Source organism: Brassica napus, chromosome C9 (genome assembly GCF_020379485.1).
Source record: "Brassica napus cultivar Da-Ae chromosome C9, Da-Ae, whole genome shotgun sequence".
In the NCBI taxonomy this organism is placed as follows: domain Eukaryota; kingdom Viridiplantae; phylum Streptophyta; class Magnoliopsida; order Brassicales; family Brassicaceae; genus Brassica; species Brassica napus.
Window position 1 is genome coordinate 58690004 of NC_063452.1, and position 14336 is coordinate 58704339.

General features: G+C 38.0%; 6 protein-coding genes and 1 long non-coding RNA gene across 9 annotated transcripts; 5 read left to right on the forward strand and 2 right to left on the reverse strand.

The window, feature by feature from the left end:
- The first annotated feature begins 503 nt into the window (after positions 1 to 503).
- LOC106417926 lies at positions 504 to 1850 on the forward strand. The gene has a single exon (XM_013858638.3). The coding sequence runs from the start codon at positions 770 to 772 to the stop codon at positions 980 to 982; it is 213 nt and encodes a 70-aa protein (XP_013714092.1). The 5' UTR covers positions 504 to 769; the 3' UTR covers positions 983 to 1850.
- Positions 1851 to 1911: 61 nt separating this feature from the next.
- Positions 1912 to 2942, forward strand: LOC106417620. The gene is made up of 2 exons (XM_013858399.3): positions 1912 to 2216; positions 2611 to 2942. The coding sequence occupies exons 1-2, from the start codon at positions 1927 to 1929 to the stop codon at positions 2684 to 2686; spliced, it is 366 nt and encodes a 121-aa protein (XP_013713853.1). The 5' UTR covers positions 1912 to 1926; the 3' UTR covers positions 2687 to 2942.
- A 127-nt stretch (positions 2943 to 3069) lies between these two features.
- On the forward strand, positions 3070 to 5860 carry LOC106416469 (ABC transporter I family member 11, chloroplastic). Its single transcript, XM_013857360.3, has 11 exons — positions 3070 to 3277; positions 3360 to 3420; positions 3546 to 3625; positions 3741 to 3792; positions 3868 to 4001; positions 4092 to 4206; positions 4291 to 4377; positions 4444 to 4492; positions 4675 to 4759; positions 5047 to 5159; positions 5597 to 5860. Exons 1-10 carry the CDS (start codon positions 3195 to 3197, stop codon positions 5123 to 5125), a joined length of 825 nt encoding a protein of 274 aa, XP_013712814.1. The 5' UTR covers positions 3070 to 3194; the 3' UTR covers positions 5126 to 5159; positions 5597 to 5860.
- On the reverse strand, positions 5366 to 7545 carry LOC125593120 (protein LAZY 1-like). The gene is made up of 5 exons (XM_048769198.1): positions 7462 to 7545; positions 7322 to 7388; positions 6173 to 6891; positions 5779 to 6004; positions 5366 to 5610 (listed from the first exon to the last, which is right to left on the reverse strand). Exons 1-5 carry the CDS (start codon positions 7465 to 7467, stop codon positions 5591 to 5593), a joined length of 1038 nt encoding a protein of 345 aa, XP_048625155.1. The 5' UTR covers positions 7468 to 7545; the 3' UTR covers positions 5366 to 5590.
- Positions 6886 to 8676, forward strand: LOC125593121. The gene is made up of 3 exons (XR_007329052.1): positions 6886 to 7144; positions 7287 to 7764; positions 8230 to 8676. It is a non-coding gene; the product is annotated as an uncharacterized LOC125593121 (long non-coding RNA).
- A 1565-nt stretch (positions 8677 to 10241) lies between these two features.
- Positions 10242 to 13189, forward strand: LOC106372241 (pentatricopeptide repeat-containing protein At5g14080-like). 3 transcript variants are annotated; one of them, XR_007329054.1, is made up of 4 exons: positions 10242 to 11967; positions 12061 to 12400; positions 12491 to 12543; positions 12958 to 13189. XR_007329054.1 is itself a non-coding variant. In XM_048769199.1 (2 exons), the coding sequence occupies exons 1-2, from the start codon at positions 10296 to 10298 to the stop codon at positions 12309 to 12311; spliced, it is 1923 nt and encodes a 640-aa protein (XP_048625156.1). In that variant the 5' UTR covers positions 10242 to 10295; the 3' UTR covers positions 12312 to 12438. The 3 variants fall into 3 exon arrangements, 1 of the variants encoding a protein (XP_048625156.1); XR_007329053.1 differs by lacking the exon at positions 12958 to 13189 and having other exon boundaries at positions 12491 to 12781; XM_048769199.1 differs by lacking the exons at positions 12491 to 12543; positions 12958 to 13189 and having other exon boundaries at positions 12061 to 12438.
- On the reverse strand, positions 12961 to 13509 carry LOC106372242 (glutaredoxin-C8-like). The gene has a single exon (XM_048769200.1). The coding sequence runs from the start codon at positions 13495 to 13497 to the stop codon at positions 13012 to 13014; it is 486 nt and encodes a 161-aa protein (XP_048625157.1). The 5' UTR covers positions 13498 to 13509; the 3' UTR covers positions 12961 to 13011.
- Between the last annotated feature and the right edge of the window lie 827 nt (positions 13510 to 14336).

Below are 14336 nucleotides of genomic sequence, written 5' to 3' on the forward strand. Positions count from 1 at the left end.
AGTAGCTATGGTGGAACAGAAATAGTCGCTGGAAGTGATCTCCGGATAACTCCGTGACGTCTTTTATGGACGCCAATTTTTTCAGCGACGTCTCTTGTTTGTAATAGATCTGTCGCTGCGACACTAAATAGCTCCGTCACCCACGTTTCGCTCCATTAATTAATAGAATCACTGTTATATTTTCTGTCGCTGCGGCAGCGGTTCTGAAACGAACAGGGCCCATCTATATTTTTTTCTGGCATATAATGTCGACTCCTAGAAATTCGAACAACTTATCCATTTGATGTTGTGTCCAAATGAACTAGGAGTAACCGCTATTTCTATAGTAAAAACTAATTTTCTAGACATTTATAGAAATATACTTACGATGAATTCATTGATAAAGACAGAAACTCAGTGCTCAAAGGCCAAATGTCTCTTGCAATAAAAGAAAAGAGACAAAGTGTCTCTTCTAACAAACAGAAAAAAACAAGAGATACTACATACCCACGAGATCGAATCAGATTCTTAGCATACCCAACAATCAATATATGGTGTGACAATAGTATAATTTTATAGTTTTGATACTGCAGAGAATGGTTCTTTTCTTCACCTTGCAAACTTCTAAATTCGTTCGGTTGATCAAGCTTATGTTTCATTACAATCTCTCATTCTTCGCACAAGCATCCTATAAAACAACGTACATACACTAGCTATAGCCCGTAGCTTTTACAACGAACTCTTGAATTTACCATACATATTAACCGGATTGTTTTAAGATACCGAGACGATGGCGTTGAACTGGGGACCAGTGTTAATGTCGGTGATTCTGTTCATCATATTGACGCCCGGAGTACTGTTCCAGCTTCCTGGGAAGACCAAAGCGGTTGAGTTTGGCGGATTTCAGACAAGCGGCGCAGCTATAGTCATCCACACTCTTATCTTCTTTGCATGCATCACAGTCTCCCTTATCGCTCTTCATATCCACATATACGCTTCCTAATCAATTTAACATTGCCGTGTCCCTCAATGCTAGCTGCATCCTTAATTTTATATCCGAATCATCAGCTTTGATTTCTAATTCCCTTTAAGTGTTCTCTTCCTTGTTGTTTTATTAGTACCTTTTTTTGAACTACTATTAGTATTAGTACCTTCTACAATCATATGATTTCATTTTCTTATATATGAATCATCATGCATGGACGAGAACTGACAATTCTTTTCATAAATTAGAATCTAAATATATCTATGACTACGGATATTCCATTCTTCAAGGCTAATTAACAAAGTATTATAATATTAAGATATATAGTATTGACAAACTACTTGATGAAAATTGTTATTATGAAATGTTGAAAACAACATATGAATATATGATATATATCTTCATGGAGAAGCAATATATAAGTGAATTGATAAGTACCTCTCGCCACAAACTTGCGCTCAATCGGAACAAGTTATCGTCACGTCAAACATAGTAGATCATTATCAATTTGTTTTGTTATTTTTGAACTCAACATCACATCACCATTTCATCACTTAGTAAAGGTTTATATATTTTGATTGATTTAGAAATTTATGTAGTATTTATAAATTCAAGTAAAATATACAAATCCGGAAGTTTTCCTCGGATTTGAGTCTTTGTATTTTTAACAAAAAAATTCAAACAAATCTATTCAAATCCATTATAAAATCAAATTTATCAGTAAATCCTTACGATCGAATAACATTTAATTTGATATAAAATTTATGAATCATTAAACCAATAACATATTATTTTAATAGAGATTTGAAAATCATAAAACTAATAACACTAGATTTAGTTTGGATTTTCGAATCCATTAAAATACAACCATTGGCCCACTAAAGCTTTTAACGAAAAAAGAAAAGAAAATCGGCTGGTGATTTGGGCTTTTAATAATCTTAAAGGGTCCATATATTTGCAAAATGACGGCCCATAGAAAGAGGCGAATCACGAATTCACGATCAAGGAACGATTTCACCATAAACCCTCCTCTTAAAATCCCTAGCGTCCCCACTGGCCTGCGATCTTCGAATCTGATTCTTGGGAATCGAAATACTATAATGGGTTTGACGAATTTCATACTGACGGTGGCCGGAGTAGGCGCCGTTGTGATGCTACTGAAGGGCGACGTCAAGCAATCTGCCACCGTCTTGAGGCGCAACGTCAAGCACATCCGCAACTGGCTCGAAGAGGAATCTTCCGCCGCCTCCAAGTTAGCCATCTTTCTCTCGATCACGATTCTTTTTTTTTTTTAATTTTACTTTCACGAAGTTGTTTGTTTAGGGATTATGATTTTGTAATTTTTTCTCAGCGAGCTTAGTGCGCTGATAGATTTCAGAGCAATCTTTGATTGAATTCGTATCCAAGTATTGTAAAAAGATAATTAGAACGAAACCGTAGTTTCTTTGGGTGACCAGTTTCTAAGATTTGGTAACTTGATAAATTAAGAAAAATTGATTAGTGTAGTAATGACTTGATGGTGACAGTGGTTTAAGTGTGCAAAAGAGGAGTGTGGTTCAGTGCTGGTTATTAGATAGCAACACAAAAGCAAAGTGAGTGAGTGTGTGAGTGGCTGATGAGTTTGATTGTGGGTTTTTTTTTTTCAGGGCAGCTCAGTCAGCAAAACCAAAGGAAATTGAAACCAAGGTTCCGGAGAAGGATGTTCCAAAAGACAAGAATTAGTGTGTGTGTTGTGCTTTTCTGTATACATACACGAAGGTTTTTTCTGTTTTGGTAAGAGTTGTGGATGTATGACTCCGGTTTCAACACTACTTAGCTGTGAATTTTTGTTTTGGTTGTCTGTCTCCATCTCTCACGTCTTAGCGTTTGAGCAATGTTGGAAGTGAATGAAACACAATAATATCCAATTATACCTCTTGTAACTGACATTTTTCCAAGGGATTTTTTTCTTGATATGTATCTGAAATTTGATTGAACATGTACTTATTTTGCAGCGGCAATTGCATATTCTCTTATAAAATAAAGCTTACAAAAGCCTGGCATGATAGTGGGCTTTTTGTTGTGAAGGCCCAACAATGCAGACTCTTAAAAGAAAATAAATTTGCCTGAAAAGCCCAAGGCTCTATTTCCTCCATCGCGTAGGAGGGTAAAAAAGTAACGAACACTCACCGGGACTGAGAATTTCCGCCAAATATTTTCCGATCATACCGGAGCTATTATATAGTGGACCATGTTACTTTCGACGGTTTCGAGCTTCGCGCCGGTCTTCCGTATCGGCGAACCACCAGCGTGCGCAGTTGGCTGGAAGCAAGCGTACGCCAATTACTCCTGAACTCCATAAATCTTCTTCACCGCATACTTTGATTTCTCTCACTGTTGGTTGGGTTTTTGTTAGGTTGAGATTTCGGAGGACGACGAAACGTAGTGTAATCTCTTGCGATTATTCATGCCTCGAGGTGGGTGAATGTCTTTTTCCACTATGATTCTTCTTTCTGTTTTCAGTGAATGTAGTTGATTCAGCTTAATATTTTTTATTTTCCTCTCTAAATCGTTTGGGTTTGTTATGAATTGCGTTTTGAAGGTTAGGGATATATGCTACCGTCCACCTGGAACAGAGTTGAATATTTTGAATGGTGTTAATCTTTCTCTCCGTGAGAAGAGGTTCTCTTTGCTTTTATCTCATTATTGCTTGTCTCTCTTTTGAGCTATTTAGCTTCTTTCTCTGCGTGTATAAGCATGCCTAACAAATAGTTTTGCGTTTCTATTCTTTCTCCAGCTTTGGCTTGATTTTTGGCAAGAGCGGGAGTGGAAAAACTACCCTTCTGCAGGTTCATTGTTTCACGATCATACACAGTTTTTAATCTTACAAATTTTGGATTTTTTTACCTTCTTGTCTTCTGCAGCTTCTTGCGGGGCTGAACAAACCAACATCAGGTTCCATTTGTATCCAAAGATATGGGGATGATGGCCAACCAAATGCGGATTCTGAGCTGTTTCCCACTGAAAAAGTTGGCATCGTTTTCCAGTTTCCAGAGAGGTACTAGTAGTCATTATTACCCTTTTGTTTGATCTTATCAGTGACAAGAAGATATTGATGTGTAGTTTTTTTTTGTTTTGTGTGCGGCAGATTCTTTGTGGCAGATAATGTGCTTGACGAAATTACTTTTGGTTGGCCAAGGCAAAAGGGTAGTTTGCAGTTAAAGGAGCGTCTGACTTCAAACCTCCAGCGAGCTTTTAATTGGGTATCCCACTCCTCCTGGTTCGGTCAATGGTCATATTGTGTCCAGTGATACTCTCTTATAGTTGCTTTCTTATTGAATTGTTAGGTTGGGTTAGACAGCATCCCACTTGATAAAGACCCCCAGTTACTAAGTGGAGGCTACAAGCGTCGGCTTGCACTAGCTATTCAATTGGTGCGACCAAAGGTTTTTTTAACGTATGCAAAATTGACCTGTTCTAAGTGGTCATGCTTTTTGTAGGTGCAAACTCCTGATTTATTGATTTTGGATGAGCCCCTCGCCGGTCTTGGTATGACGGATCCTGCTTCTTCTCTCTCTTGTGTGTTTTTGCTTGTCGTTCTTTACAGAATATGTTTCTTCTTTTCTCTTTGGTGTTCTCGCTGCATATGATCTTCATTTTTCTTTTCATTTGCATGAAAACCATGAACGGTTTCTCATACTATGTCATTTTTGATTTTTCTCTGCAATCAGATTGGAAAGCACGCGCGGATGTTGCAAAGCTCTTGAAGCACCTGAAGAAGGAACTGACTTTACTTGTTGTAAGTCATGACCTAAGGTATGCTCAGTTTTTTCTTTCTCTTCGCTTCGGTGTTAATGATTTTGCACACTTTCTTTTATATTTTTTCTCATAAACATAGCGCCTTCTCTACACATGTACCTTGTTTGAGCTATTGTTATACAGTCGTCTCCCATATTTTCTTCTCTTTCAAGTATTAGTTATGGACCTTTTTAAGTAAAACAGTTTGAGCTCTTGTTAATGGGATTAATCCAATTTTTCTCCCTTAAACAATTGCTGCTACTGCTTTTCACCTCTCGTGCTTTTTGTATAAAATATTTCTGCAGAGAGTTAGCAACCTTGGTCGACCAGTCATGGAGAATGGAATCAGCTGGTGTTCTTGTTGCAGAGCGTCCACCAGTTTAGTTCGATATTCATTATTGCCGAAGGTCCATACCAGGTTCGGCTCGGATACTTTTGGTTATTCTGGTATTCTTGCAGAAAAGTGATATAGGATTTTACCCACGCATACATTTATTATTGTATGGAGTTTAGAGAGCCGCTCGTTCTTTTGTATAGGAGATAATGACATGTTACGGTTTATCAGTTGAGAGAGATACAATGTTTCTCTTATGAGATCAAAACGTATAACTGGATTTGAGTCAATGCGGACAACAATGATTTCTCTTCATTTTAGTTTGCCAAACCATGGATATGAGATATCTTGCTGCAATTATAAAACCCGGTGAATATTTATTATTACATAGAAGGGCATAACGAACATTCCCGCTAAGTTTTGAACACATTTTACATAATCACACCACACGATTCACACATGCATGAACTGACATAACACACTCGCACTTTTTAATTTGCGTTTCTTCTCATCCCTTACAGCTCCAACACGAAGTCTGCAAAGCAATGTTGGATTATTATCTGGTTCGACCACAAGCAGAAACTAGTGCATGCCTAAATGGCATTGTATAAATTTTTTTTGTATAAGTAAAGATCCAGAATCACATTCTTGCTTTGAAATAAATGGGCTTATGAATATATCAGTAGTATGAAGGTGCACTTACAGTCTTCGTCTGTTTTGATCCAGTGTTCTCCTTTTCCAGATGAATGTGAATTTCTTAGCTCATATTGGATCCATCTTTTACTTGTCTTGTGACATGGTCTCACCTTCTCGGACATTAGTCCAGTAGAATTTGCTTTGCTGTTTTTTGGTTCTGTCATGCTGCTGTATATTTTGCTTTCCATTATGGAGTCTTCTGGATATACTTTCCTATGGAAAACTTGTGCTATCTGCACTTACAATAAATTCAAGTTTGTTAGAAGCAAGCTTTTCACTAGAGCTAATTCTGCAACAGTATTATAGAAGTGCTCTAGAAAATGCTTTCAACATGTTGTATATTTCAAGATGTTGCATGTATAGGCAGGCGTTTTAGAGAGCAGAGAAAAAAAAAATCATACCTTTTGGAACTTCTTCTTGGTGGAAGCTACTTCAGTTTTACCACTGTCAGGGCTCCTGGAGGATAGGTGAAGCTTTTTAAGTACCTTCTTCACAAAATGCTTTGCAGACTTGTGAGTTGAACTGGCTTTCTTCTTTTCCTCCTCATACTTGTTTTCTGAATGCTTATCTTGCACCTCTGTTGCCTGAAACAGTTCTCCAAGTGATGCCCGTTCCTTCTTCCCTGCAACCTTTGTTTCTGATGATTCGATTTGAGAGCCAAAAAGATACTCTTGGAGCGGAAACTTCATTGGCTGATCATCTTCTTCGGCATCTACTCCCTCAGCGGCCTCAATGGTAGATGCAATAGTATTAGTGTCGCTGTTCCTTCCTGATGGTTGGTTGTGCCCTTCTTTAGCTTCAGCCTCAAGGAACTTCTCCAATTCATTGCTAATGAGCTTCAGATCATTCTCTGTCACTTCTGCATTATCTGTTGCTGGTTCCCCAGATGACATGCCAAATGTTGGTGTTGCTGGTTCATCCAGAAATGTTTCTCCACCGAGGGTTCCAATGGCAAGAAAGCCATGAAAAAAATCACTGTTTCTCGCTTCACTGAGTCCTGCGAAGGAGCTTTCCTGTAACAGATTAAATTGTTTGCTGTATCTGGGGCCAGCACTTGCTCCAGCGTAAACATCTTGGCTTTCAAGGGACGGATGAGCTGAGAGGGGGAAAAGACTGTTACCTGAAAAGGATTCACATTTGAAGAGAAGAGTTGTTAATTTTCTTTCAAAAAAGTGATGACAGCTACTGAGGGAAAAAGATAATGCATTTGCGCAAATAATAGTGAAAGATGTCGATTTGTTGCAGTAGACGAGAGATCTGGTTTAGCTGCTCTCACTCACAAAATCAATGGCCAAGAAAAAGTTGGTGTCATGCAAATTGACGCCCATCACAATGATTTTACACACGAGCACATGACCCTACTCTTCTATCAGGTCAGTTGTTTAATTTTGTACTAATGGATGTTAAAGTAGTGAGACAATTAATGACTAGGCCCTAAAAATGCTTGCTAAGTCCTATTGCTATTCTCCTAGAATTCAACACGCTTCCTATTCTTGTTCCCACACATTTTGACAGGAAAATAAGCATTTAGAGAAGTACGGTTAAATTACCAGTTGTAGCATCTTTCAATAGCTCTTTGCTGTTCTCCCGTGACTTATGATGTATCCAGCCCCAAAACTGTTAGAAAAAGTAAGCATGGGTAAGTGTTGGCCACAAGTTAGTTGATATTTTTTGTAGATATGGAACGTACCTTCATTTTCGTTCTGACACACGATACTAGAGGAGAAAGTGACTTTTATAGAGAACCATGATTGCTTGAAAGCCCATGATAAAGCAGTGAGTTAGTTGCTATTGCTAACAGTACCTCAAGACTTTTAGGTTGATGACAGTGGAGACCAACACCAAGAAAGCTACAAAATTTTGGTTGGCCGTTCTCTTTCAAGATCACATCAAGAACAAGTTGGAGGCCCCTTACAGACATGAGGCTACTGTTGTGGTTACATGACACGGAATTGGAGTAGCTATCCGTAATTACAATCATCTATCATCTCAGGTATTACAATTTGATCTTGAATTGAGTTTCTATACATAAACGTTGTGGATTTTTGTGGCGTTCATGAGCCATCGATATTATATTAACGAGTCGTTTTGTTAATAAGATATACATAAATATTGGATGCAAAATGAATATTTCTATTGCTTTGTGTTTTGTAGAAATTCTTTGCTGCAAATTTCGATAAAAATTATCAAACCATCTCATGTATACGCTAGAAGGGAATATGCATTATGTTTGCAATTTAGATACATAGCCAACGTGACTGGATGGTATAAACTCTTCTGTGTTAGTCATAGAAGAACAGTAAACTTTGTTGTACACTGTGCTGCTTTCCAGAGAGATTTATTTAGTTTTTTATTTGAAAGAAGAATCAATGCTGGCTCCTTTTAAGAGTGATTGAAACTGCATTATGTTCAAATAGTTTCCAATGGAAAAAAGTACTGTTTCGTTCTGCTTTTGTAGATTTGGCCGTCTCTGACAAGAAGAAAAGGCATATATATATGACTACTGTTGTGCAGAAAAGTAAAGAAAGAGTGCTTTTTCCAGGAAGCCTATGGAAGCTCTGTGACAGAACAACAACGACTGCTTTTCGTACTAGTTGATTTAGACAAGTGAAGCCGTCCACGACATCAGGTACTGTATTTCTGCAGCAATGTTTAGTTTGCGTTGTAATATTACTATTGGTAATGTAATGGGATTTGTCGCCTTTATTAAATATATCCTATACCTGGTTCCTTAGCCGTAGAAGCACATTGTTTTGGTAGATGCAAGTAGGAACTTGGTAGAAACTGAACCGTAAACACTTAGGCGTCTGTGTGAAACACCATAGACAGTCAATGCAGATTAGATTAGAATTGATTTGATTAGATTAGCGGGAACAAAGACAAGGATGAGGGAACAAAATAAAAATGAGAAAGCAAAAGGGTGGTTAAGTAGGATTAAAAGAGGAAAGAAGCATCTGGGGGTTGAAAGATAGGAACAAACAGAAGTAGTTAGTTATGAGGTATGGGACCAATGTTCCAGAATTAAACAAACTTACAAATGCTAAGTTTTGCAATCTCGAGTCACTTCCACTGCTCCCACTCCATTATATATATCTCTTTGAGAATGTGATGGACTTGTGTCAAAATTCACGTGGACACTTGATAAGCCGATTCTCTTCTTTGTCAGTTTCCCCAATCATATCTTCTTTTGGTATAATATCCAACAGTTTCACTTTCCTTTGTTCCCATGTTGTTGATGATATACATAATAGAAAGATCAACAATAAAAAAAATAATCGCCTTTTCTATTATTTTTCTCTACTGTCTTCATCTGTAGTGGGTCATGACTCATGAGCCCCCCTCCTACACCAATCTGTGAAGTTATCAAAAAAGATTTGATTCTGATAGTGACTGCTAGGGAGAGTTTGCCATTCCTACCGAGTAAATAAGTAAAACTTCTCCCTAGGTGTTCAATCCGGATATCGGTTCGGTTTAGGTTCGGTTTTTTTCGGTTTTCGGTATTTCGGTTAGTAAAATATAACTATCATTCTAAATTCATATTTACTTTGGTTCGGTTCGGTTTATATACCGTCGGTTTTCGGTTTATTCGGTTTTATACCAAAAAATATAATTATTTAGTTTGAGATCATATAAAATAAATTTTAGAGTCATATTATCAACACAGTCATTTATAAAAAATATATTACATGTTCAAATAAATGAACAAAAACGTAAAAATGCTTCTACCATCAAATAAAATCATCAAATCTATAATTAAAATCAGAACCTGAAATTTTGAAAATAAAAATATGAAACAAAACAGAAACATGAAAGAAAAGTTTTTCCACTCTTCCATATTTAGTGTTCATTAAGGTCATGCTTTTTCGATTGAACATGAAACTCTGTTTGTTTATAGATAAGAAAAAAGTTGTGAAAATTTTCCATTAATTATTTTCCATCAAATTTATCATCTTCATATTAATTTAGTGAATACTAAAATAAAGCAAAAAGATAAAAAAAGACTTAGAAAATAAGATGTCTGAATTGCGATGTATTGTTATTTAATTATAGTTCAAGTGTTTTACAAATTATATAAGGTTCTTTATTACTATAACATTACGGTAATAGTTATTAACACAAATTTAACTTATATAACAAATAGATTTTCATGTATTGTTATAAAATAGATACATATTTACATGTTTCTACTTTTAATCGGTTTTATTCGGTTTATTCGGTTTAATCGGTTATATACCAAACCATATCCAAATCCTACAATTTTTATAAAATTATATCTATTCGGTTTATATGATATCTACCAAAACCAAACTATATTGTCTATTTCGGTTCGGTTCGGTTCGTTATGGTTCGGTTTTACCATATTGAACAGCCATACTTCTCCCTGTAATTTACACTTACCGATTTTAATCTTATATGGGCCAAACATGGGCCACTATGAGTTAGAGTTCTAACTAATGGGCTGGCTCACTAAGTAATATGACTAATATCTCCTCCTTCTCCTCTCCAATTTGACAGCGACCGGAAATGGTGACGTCATCTGTCATGAGACCTGCGGCGGAGCTCGCGGTCAGGATCGGCCGTGAGCTCCTCAAAGTCTCCGCAACCTCTCGCTCACCTCGGACATGGAGTCCATCGATGGAACAAACTCTTCACAGTCTCGGCTTTCGTCACTCAATAAGCCCTTCGCTCGTCTCTCGAGTCATCGACCCGTTCCTCCTCAACCACCACTCCTTAGCACTCGGGTTCTTCAACTGGGCCGCCCAGCAGCCCGGTTACTCCCACGACTCCATCTCTTACCACTCCATCTTCAAAACCCTCTCGCTCTCTCGACAGTTCTCCGCCATGGACGCCCTCTTCAAACAGGTCAAAACTCAGAGAATCCTCCTCGATCCCTCCGTGTATCGCTCCCTCATCGACGCGCTTCTGTTGGGTAAGAAAGCTCAGAGCGCGTTTTGGGTTTTGGAAGAAGCTCTTTCGACGGGTCGGGAGGTTCATCACGATGTGTGCAACCGTCTCTTGGCTGCGTTAACGTCTGATGGATATTCTGATTATGCTCAGAAACTGTTCGTTAAAATGCGTGAGAGAGGTGTTTCTCTCAATACACTTGGCTTTGGTGTTTATATAGGAAGCTTCTGTAAGAGTTTCGATACGGATCAGCAATTGAGACTTGTGGGTGAGGTTAAAAAGAGTAACTTTAACATCAATGGGTCCATTATTGCGCTCTTGATTCTTCATGGTCTTTGTAAATGTTCGAGAGAGATGGATGCTTTTTACATTTTGGAAGACCTAAGAAACATTGATTGCAAACCGGATTTTATGGCGTATAGAATCATAGCTGAAGCGTTTGTAGCGACTGGGAATCTGTACGAGAGACAGGTTGTTTTAAAGAAGAAGAGAAAGCTTGGAGTAGCACCTAGGAGCAGTGATTACAGAGATTTTATCTTGGATTTGATCTCTGCTAAACGTTTGGTTGAGGCTAAGGAAGTGGGTGAGGTGATTGTGAGTGGAAACTTCCCCATTGATAGTGATGTCCTAGACGCGTTGATTGGATCAGTCTCTGCGGTTGATCCAGATTCTGCTGTTGGATTCTTGAATTACATGGTGGTAAACACAGGGAAACTGCCTGCGATTCGGACTCTGAGCAAATTGAGTAAGAATCTTTGCAGGCACGAGAAGGGGGACCTTTTGGTAAAGGCTTATGAGGTTTTGTCAAGCAGAGCTTATTTTTCAGAGCCTGAGAGTTACAGTCTGATGATATCGTTCTTGTGCAAGGCCGGGAGAGTCAGAGAAGGGTACAGTGCTCTGCACGAGATGAAGAAGAAAGGACTTGATCCAGACGTTTCACTCTATAACGCTCTCATCGAAGCTTGTTGCAAAGCGGAAATGATCCGGCCAGCAAAGAAGCTGTGGGATGAGATGTTCGTAGAGGGATGCAGAATGAATCTGACGACTTATAATGTACTTATCAAGAAATTGTCGGAGGAAGGCGAGGTAGATGAGTCTTTGAGGCTGTTTCGGAAGATGCTTGAGAAAGGGATAGAACCAGATGAAACAATTTATACGTCTCTCATCGAAGGCCTATGCAAGGATACAAAACTTGAGGATGCTTTGGAAGTCTTCAGAAAGTGTATGGAGAGGGATCAAATAGTTGCGAGAAGGGTATTGATCACGTTTGTTTTAAATCTATGCAGCAACGGTGAGAGAACAAGTATATGTGTCATCTATGTTACGTTTAGTTGCCTTGCAAGTCAAGTTTGTGATTGATTCGTTTGGTGTATTATGCGTGTAGGCCATTTTGGTGAGGCGTCTCAGCTGCTGCGCGAGAGAGAACATTTGGAACACACAAGTGCACATGTAGTGTTGTTGAAATGTGTGGCTGATGCGAAAGAGGTTGAGGTTGGAATCAAACATATGAAATGGATCAAAGAGGTGTCTCCATCTCTTGTTCACACCATTTGTTCGGACCTTTCGGCGTCTTTCTGTTCATCATCTGATCCTGATTCCATTCTTCCGTTTATTCGAGCACTTGAGCTCTCATAGCTACACCGATAGGCAAATTTATTATGTGTAGACCAGATCCTATACCCTAGACTGTAATGGAGTTGTCTGGGTATACATTACAAGTCTATGTAAGAATTATTCAAATGAATAATATTTTCTTACGGTACATGTGGTTTAGGTGGGTCTTTTTCATGATTAAAAGTGTTATTGATGTAAAGGTTGAAGGCTTGAAGTACCGAAGAGAAGCAAATCTGTGAAGCTATTGGATCAGGTATCATCTCATCTTTGACGCAACGGTCGGGTCAAATCACAGCTTTTTTTTTTGGCGGGTGTCCGTACTATGGAATGTGGACCACTAAGGCAGTTATTTACCTGATTTAAACAAAAAAAAGGCAGTAATTTACCTGCAGTTAACAGTTATTACGGTTGAGATTTGGGTAGTGAAAAGACCTTGCTCTTGTCTTAATTTGGCCATTATTTGCAATTCAACATTGAGAGCTGTAAAACCAGAGATGGTATATATAGAACGCTATCCAGAGACAGTGATTACTATATTATATACTTGTGTGATTAAGAGAGACAAATTAAAGAGCTAAGCTTAAAACAAACGCACTCTTCTCCCCTCAAGTCTCTAATTCAACACTAAGATTAACCTCATCTTTTGTGTTCTTTGAAACCAAAAAAGTAACAAGCAAGGAAAAGGAAAAGAAAACGGAGAAGGTGAACTGTGGACATGGGGTCAGAGCCAGAGAGCACCAGCATCTTTGAGAAGAGGGACGAGTGAGCCGTTGATATGTGAAGCCATCACTCTCTCCATTGATCCTATCATCTTCCTACCGATGAATACCACCGGAAGTGCCCCCGGAGAAGTGGGGCTGGAGCAGCCAAGGAGACGAAGAAGGGCTCGGTGGATATCGACGCCATAAGGGTGGAGGTCGAGCTCATGGACGGCAGGGCTGACTCCCATTCCGCGGAAGAGACGCTTCATGGCGTGGCACATGGAGCAAGTGCTCATGCTGAATATAACCACCGCATTTTCTGCAGCCATGGACTCAATCCTAACAAGAGTCTCCGATGGAAAGACTCCCATGTTGTTCATCTTATTATAGGAAAGCGAGTCCCGAGTTTCGGATTTGTATTGCATTTTGTCTTTCTTAGTTAGAGAGATATATATAGAAGGTGAGGTGTGTGAGTTGGTTGGGATGTTGAAAAGAGTAAGATGCATGCAGACTATTTACAGAAGGTGAGCTCTTCATTTGATTTGTACATTTTGTTATTTATTTATTCTATATTCCAAATGAGAACAAAGTAACTGATGTGATAACTGATAGCCATGGTAGTTTAGCTTTTTATAATAATATGATATTTACTAAAGTTTAAATATGTTTATCAGCGTTTTTAAACAATATGAAGTGTGGAATATTTTTGATATTTTCAGTTAATTAGGTTAATAGAATAAAGGATTTTTTTTTTTTGGTAAAAGAATAAAGGAATTGTTGGTAATAGATATTATATCATTCGTGTCGGCTATTACCGCAATAACGTCTTTAATTATACAGTTACACTAGCTAGTTATGTCTTCAAAAATGGTCTACTATCTACGTAGATGTGAATAAAATATGATTTACTGTGATTTATAGACAGCGCCGAATAAAAACTTTGACGCTGCCAACATTATGTGAGCAAGTCGTAACATTGAGATGAGGTCGAATGTTTAGATATGGCCGGTGGTTTTCCAATATATTCCATTTTTATGCTTGGATTCTCTGATCAATCTATTTAAACAAGCTACACAAAATATAATTATCAATATGATCATAAAGAAATTGGAATATTTTGTTTGGAACGCAATCCAAGTAGGGCATCGATATATGCAAATACATTTATATGAGTGGAATATGTAATCAGGGTCGAATTTTGTGTAATCATTTATCCTAGGTTCAGTGGAGGATATATAAATTACGCAAAAAATCATACAAAAATAGAAATAAAGGAGTCATCAATATGCTTGGAATGACCTTTTCTTTGAAAAAAGAAGCACTACTAATTTTGATATAGTTGCAA

What these genes read in the sequence shown, in the direction of transcription:
- LOC106417926 (XM_013858638.3), top strand. Translation starts at nt 770, where the DNA reads ATGGCGTTGAACTGGGGACCAGTGTTAATGTCGGTGATTCTGTTCATC.
- LOC106417620 (XM_013858399.3), top strand. Translation starts at nt 1,927, where the DNA reads ATGACGGCCCATAGAAAGAGGCGAATCACGAATTCACGATCAAGGAAC. An exon ending in GAATCTTCCGCCGCCTCCAA is followed by an intron (nt 2,217 to 2,610) that starts GTTAGCCATCTT and finishes TTTTTTTTTCAG; the next exon opens with GGCAGCTCAGTCAGCAAAAC.
- LOC106416469 (XM_013857360.3), top strand. Translation starts at nt 3,195, where the DNA reads ATGTTACTTTCGACGGTTTCGAGCTTCGCGCCGGTCTTCCGTATCGGC. An exon ending in TTGCACTAGCTATTCAATTG is followed by an intron (nt 4,378 to 4,443) that starts GTGCGACCAAAG and finishes TGCTTTTTGTAG; the next exon opens with GTGCAAACTCCTGATTTATT. An exon ending in GTTGTAAGTCATGACCTAAG is followed by an intron (nt 4,760 to 5,046) that starts GTATGCTCAGTT and finishes ATATTTCTGCAG; the next exon opens with AGAGTTAGCAACCTTGGTCG.
- LOC125593120 (XM_048769198.1), bottom strand. An exon ending in CCAAGAAGAAGTTCCAAAAG is followed by an intron (nt 6,005 to 6,172) that starts GTATGATTTTTT and finishes TTGTAAGTGCAG; the next exon opens with ATAGCACAAGTTTTCCATAG. An exon ending in GATCAAAACAGACGAAGACT is followed by an intron (nt 5,611 to 5,778) that starts GTAAGTGCACCT and finishes ATTGCTTTGCAG; the next exon opens with ACTTCGTGTTGGAGCTGTAA.
- LOC106372241 (XM_048769199.1), top strand. Translation starts at nt 10,296, where the DNA reads ATGGTGACGTCATCTGTCATGAGACCTGCGGCGGAGCTCGCGGTCAGG. An exon ending in TTTAAATCTATGCAGCAACG is followed by an intron (nt 11,968 to 12,060) that starts GTGAGAGAACAA and finishes TTATGCGTGTAG; the next exon opens with GCCATTTTGGTGAGGCGTCT.
- LOC106372242 (XM_048769200.1), bottom strand. Translation starts at nt 13,497, where the DNA reads ATGCATCTTACTCTTTTCAACATCCCAACCAACTCACACACCTCACCT.